The following is a 6,150-nucleotide window of genomic DNA, read 5'->3' on the forward strand; positions in this document are numbered from 1 at the left end:
CAAGATTCTTTGCTAGCGCGATATATATATATATATCTGATGAGTAATATTTTTTAAAAATTTAATTGACTACAAGGCTACATGATTAAGGTTGTCAAAATGACTCTTTGTTTGTGAACGGCTCGTGTTTGACTTGCTAATCAAACGAGCCGAACACGAACTGAGCCTGGACTCACTCGTGTTCGGCATATCTAAATAATTTATGAACATATCACACAATTCCTATCAAATTACATATCTAACATTTATTATTGGCAGACATATATTCATATTTACAACAGCTTGCTGTCATAAATCTATAAAAAAACAAAATATTTAATTATTAAAAAATTAATAAAAATAATATTTTTGATGTGATGTTAAAAATTTAAATGATATGAATGTAAATATTAAATTTTAAATTTTACATAGGTAAATAAATACATGAGAAAATGATTACAACTCAATGTAGGCTCAAACATTGGAACTCTAAGTAGAACTGAATCTTAACAAGTCGCATTCAAGTTCCCAAAATTCCATACTATCATATTGAAATTGCTATAAAACTTCTAGCCATATAATGTTTTTCTCCTCAAAGTTTGAATGATGGATTTATTACAGCATAATAAATTGAAATTGGATTAAAAAATTTGACAACAATTTTTGAAAAAGTTAACAATCAATAAATTCTCATAAATGAATAAAAATACTAAATAAATAACAATTTTATCATTAAATATTCACATTTGAATAGGGCTGTCGAAAAAGCTCGTTATTCGCGAACAGCTCGTGTTCAGCTCGTTAAGTAGCTTGTATTCGGCTTGTTTGTTAACGAACAAGTTTTTAAACCTCGAATTATAACCGAGCCGAACACAAACAACTCTCTGTTCGCTCGTGTTCGGCTCGTTTTATCTTGAAATCGCTTTATCTTGAAATTTAAAAAATATATAATTATTTATATAATAATATATTACATATATTATTTATATAATAATATATTATATATATATTTATATCTAAGCTTAAATCATAACATCTCGTGGTAATGTCGTTAGTGTTTTTTTTTTTATACATTTGGTACAGGATCGAATCCCACATTTTACATCTATTTTTTTCAATTTAATTTTTCCAAGCCAATTTTGAGCCGACACAAATATTTAAATCGAGCCGAACATGAAAACACTGTTCACGAGCCAATTTCGAACACGAGCTATTTCGAAAGAGCCGAACACGAGCCAAGTCTGGCCCTACATTTGAATGTTAAAAAGGTCCATTACATACCACAATATTTTTATTGATTTACATATTCATCAGATGAACATTTATACTATTTGTATGCCATTAAAATCTTTAACAATTTATAAAAAAATATCATCATTAGTAATTTTTCAATAGTGAAATACATATTGTCCTACATGTGTTTAGGATACAAAAATGTTATAAGTATAAATTCCAAACTTTATTTGTTATACATATAAATACAAAAGAATTGTTTGTTTATAGCTGAGCTCTAACTAATAGCTAAATTTCAGTTTATTCATAACGGAACTATATAAACTAAATTAAGCTCTGATTCGATCGGTTCAATATTATTGAAATTTTGATTGATCTGCTAAGTTACATTTATGTAAATTTATCTTAATTTATTGATTGAGATCTTTGTCTTTTAATTAAGAGGTCTTGAATTTAAAGTCTTCTATATATATATATAATATAGCAGACTAACGGTAGGAAGGCTTATTTTTCTTTATTTTTATAGAGGGCTCATTCCGAAAACACGGAGACAAACACAATTTAAAGCCCCACCACCCCTGCTGTTTTTGCTCCTCTACGATCTGAGAGCTCCAATGGCTGCTCCTCTCTCTTCGTGGCCATGGGAAAACCTTGGTTCATTCAAGGCAAGCAAAGCCCATCTCAACTCCATCTTCAACCTAAGCAAAGCCCATCTCAACTCCATCTTCAACCTACTTACTTTCAATCTTAACTCCATTTTTTTCCGCTTGCAGTATCTCCTCTATGGTCCTCTTGTCGCAAAGGTCATCAGTTCCAAAGTATGGGAGGGAGGAAAAGCAGAAGAAGTTTGGTGCCTTCATCTCCTCATCCTTTTTGCTCTCAGAGCTCTCATTTTTCAGCTATGGTGGACTTTCAGCAGCATGCTTTTTCTAACCAGGAAGAGACGCATCATCAAAGACGGAGTAGATTTCAAGCAAATCGACAAAGAATGGGACTGGTAAACTCATCTTGCTTTCTGGGACTATTGAAAAAGGTGCAATTTTTTATTTTATTTTTTTTGTCTCAGGGACAACTTTTTCATACCCCAAGCATTCATGTCAGCGCTGGCTTTCTACCTCTTTCCTTCTTTGAGAATGCTTCCTGTTTGGGAGCCCAAGGGTTTGTTGATAGCTCTTGTTCTTCATGTTGGTTTATCAGAGCCTCTCTTTTACTTTGCTCATAGGGCTTTTCATAGTGGATTGCTCTTTAACCATTACCACTCTCTCCACCACTCTTCTCCAGTGCCCAGCACGTTTACAGGTGCTTCTTCTTTAGTTTTCTTCACGATTGCTTTTTAAGGACTGAAGAAGGATAACCATAAGTTATGGTTTTTGTTGTTTTTCTCAGCTGGGCATGGGACGCCAGCAGAGTTTATGGTTATGAGTTTGGTGATGGGGCTGCCATTGATAGGAGCTAGCTTAATGGGAGCTGGTTCAGTTGGGCTTTTCTATGTCTATGTTCTGCTATTTGATTTCCTGAGGTGCATGGGACATTCTAATGTGGAGGTTTTCCCCAGTGGTTTTTTTGAAGCTTTTCCTGTGCTTAGATACCTGATCTACACTCCAACGTAAGTAAATCTTTTGCCTGTCTTTTTGGTTATTGGCTTGTTGTAGACTCGTCCATAGTTGTAAGGAATTACAAAATGATGCTTTGGTATTGACTCGTCCATAGTTGTAAGGAATTACAAAATGATGCTTTGGTATTGGATGAAGAAGTTTGTTAATGGAAAATGCTGCATTCAAAACAGATTTTCATTTCAATTGATTTCATATTAGTTGCTTGGCTGCTCATGTAATGCACTTTTTTAAATTGAAGAATTACTACCCTACTCTGTGTTCTGTGGTGATTTATCTGAGATAAAGTTGTTGTTTGTTGAATAATGGTGACAGTAAAGATGATCTTCGACTTTTTAGGGTTGTAGGAAGATTTCACGTACACAAATAAATTGAAAGTAATACACAAAAGATAAGATTTTATATATGGAGAACCCTATGAGCTAGGACATGGATACACTTGCACATGATCTGAGATGGACTCATTTGCTTTTGAAAATATAGTACACTGATAAACTTTTGACAGGACATTATAATAAATATATATATATATATATATATATATATATATATATATATATATATATGCTAATCACATTAATTAATTATTATGAAATAAATTAAAAAGATCTTAACATTATAAGAATGATAAAAAAATTATATGTAAGAGTGAAGAAAATATAAATGATTATCATGTTGTTCATAAATAAAGATAGTAGATAAATAAAAAGTAAAAATTTATGAAAAATATTAAGTACAAAAAATATAATAAGCAATCAAAATTTAACAAAAACTAAAACTGTATGATACCCAAAATTTTTTTAAGATATTGCTTAAAACAACATAAGTTATTTGATACAATATAAATCATCAAAATCTAATATTTATTTATACATTTTGATACTATTTGATAAATTGAATTTTTATTTTTAAGGACAAGCGTGCCCAATTATTTTTATTTTTATTATGTATAAGGCACTTGTCCGATGTGTGGCATGCATGTGTCGGTGTTTGATGCGTGCGAAGAGTGCACGGGTGTTTGTATTAAAGTGTCGGTGCATCATAGATTTGGAGGCTTCATCCAATTAAAATTTGTTTTAAGTTAAGGATTTCAGAATGACACTCTTTGTCCAAATTGGAGAAGATCTTAGATTCGATGGCCACCTATAGAGCACCAAAAAGAAGTTTGGCCAAGTCAAGAAAGCGATTCAGGCTCTTAGAAAGAAAAATAAAGGTAATTTAGATTTTTTATTGTATTAATATAAAAAAACTGGGCAAAACAAACTGATAAAGAATTTCTCTCCCATTTTCTTGAATTCCCACTATCCATTCAGTCTCTTCTCTTACATTTCTTGAGTTTGGTTGCAGCTAATACTTGAAAGTTAAAACCAGTTTTAGTCTAAACATTTTTCAAAAATTTTTTACGGATTTAAAATGATTTTGAAAACAGACCAGCATGAGAAAACTTTTGAGAAATTTATTTCCACACTTCTTAATAGCAAGTTTCTTTTGTGATATCTATATATGCCTTTAATAGCTTCCAATTATAATATGATTAGGGATAATTTATTGCCTATTTTTGAAGGAGAGACATTTTGATTGTGATACTTTTCTTCTTGCAGGTACCATAGCATTCATCACATTGAGAAGAACTCTAATTACTGCCTTTTTATGCCCTTATTTGATGCATTAGGTGGAACCATCAACACCAAATCTTGGTCCTTGCAGAAAGAAATAAGCTCAGGTATGCTATCACTCCGAAGTTCTTGAAAGTAAAAAAAAAAAAAAATTCTTATTAAGTACACTAAAAAAGTAAAAAATGCTTAATAACTATTCAATGATTTTTAAATTTTATAAATGTTTATGCATTACTACATTATAATTATATTTATAATACTCGTTTTTCTGCTAATGATTTTCTATCAAACTGTTGGAATGGAAAAGCTTTTAGGAAATGACAAAGGCTAAAAACACAACTTATGAAAGAAGCTTCACTCTTATTTATCACCTTTACTTTGCTTGATACAAACTCAAAGACTTCACCCCTATTTATACTAGTGACACCTCCTAAATTAATGGCTAGGATTGTGCCATCACAATTTCAATCCAATGGTTACAAATAATTCTATACCTACCACACAATAATTCAACATCTACCACACCTACTACACAATAATTTCATACCTACCACATATTCTAGAATAAGCTTCTAGAAATTAAGCTTTATTTAAACAAATAAAATCAAGTTTATATTTCAACTCCCCCTCTTAAACTTGATTTTGTGACTCCAAGCAAACTTCTCATTTTAATAAAGTCTTCACTCTTGAGTGGCTTGGTAAAAATATCTGCAACTTGGTCTTGAGACTTCACGTACTGCACTTGTATCTCCTTTATTTCGATGCATTCTCTGATGTAGTGATAACGCATATCAATGTGCTTGCTTCTATCATGAAAAACAGGATTCTTTGATAGCACGATTGCAGACTTGTTATCAATACGAATCTTAATCGCCTCTTCTTGTGGTAAACTTATCTCCTTTAATAAGTTTCGAAGCCAAATTGCATGACAAACACATGAGGTTGCAGCCACGTACTCTGCTTCGCAAGTAGAAAGAGTGACAATTGGTTGTTTCTTTGACATCCAAGTGAAAACAGTGTCTCCTATGAAGAACACGAACCCTGTAGTGCTCTTTCTATTATCCATATCTCCAGGCCAATCACTGTCGCTATATCCTACAAGCTTGAAATTGTTGGATGATGAGTAAAATAAGCCAAAATCAATTGTACCTTTGATATAGCGCATAATTCTTTTAGCAGTCTTCAGGTGGGTAACAGTCGGAGTCTCCATGTAGCGACTGACAAGTCCAACAGCATAAAGAATATCAGGTCTTGTACATATTAAGTAGCGCAAACTTCCAACCAAACTTTTGAAAAACGTTGGATCAATTCTTTTTCCCTCATCAAACTGTGATAGCTTGACTCCACATTCTACAGGGGTTTTTATAGATTTGACTATTCTCCATCTGTAGCGACTGACAAGTCCAACAGCATAAAGAATATCAGGTCTTGTACATATTAAGTAGCGCAAACTTCCAACCAAACTTTTGAAAAACGTTGGATCAATTCTTTTTCCCTCATCAAACTGTGATAGCTTGACTCCACATTCTACAGGGGTTTTTATAGATTTGACTATTCTCCATCTTAAATTTCTTCAATATCTCCCTTGCATAACCTTCTTGAGAGATGAAGATCCCATCTTCTGTTTGCTTGACTTCAATGCCAAGGTAGAATGTCATGAGCCCAATATCTGTCATTTCGAACTCCTTTGTCATCGCTTCTTTGAACTT

At 32.4% G+C, this 6,150-nt stretch overlaps 1 protein-coding gene across 2 annotated transcripts in view; it reads left to right on the forward strand.

Moving 5' to 3' along the window:
* The window catches only part of LOC110023476 (protein ECERIFERUM 3-like), a 21,017-nt gene that overhangs the window by 9,152 nt on the left and 5,715 nt on the right, over positions 1 to 6,150 (forward strand). The window contains exons 2-6 of one of the 2 annotated variants that reach the window (XM_020722918.1): positions 1,739 to 1,877; positions 1,986 to 2,209; positions 2,279 to 2,511; positions 2,599 to 2,818; positions 4,427 to 4,548. In XM_020722918.1, the coding sequence (XP_020578577.1) occupies positions 1,827 to 1,877; positions 1,986 to 2,209; positions 2,279 to 2,511; positions 2,599 to 2,818; positions 4,427 to 4,548 (850 nt within the window). In that variant the 5' untranslated portion in view covers positions 1,739 to 1,826. Of the gene's footprint in view, positions 1 to 1,738; positions 2,210 to 2,278; positions 2,512 to 2,598; positions 2,819 to 4,426; positions 4,549 to 6,150 lie in introns of both variants that reach the window. The other variant, XM_020722917.1, reaches the window with a different exon arrangement.

This window comes from Phalaenopsis equestris, unplaced genomic scaffold (genome assembly GCF_001263595.1).
Source record: "Phalaenopsis equestris unplaced genomic scaffold, ASM126359v1 Scaffold000224, whole genome shotgun sequence".
Classification (NCBI taxonomy): Eukaryota; Viridiplantae; Streptophyta; class Magnoliopsida; order Asparagales; family Orchidaceae; genus Phalaenopsis; species Phalaenopsis equestris.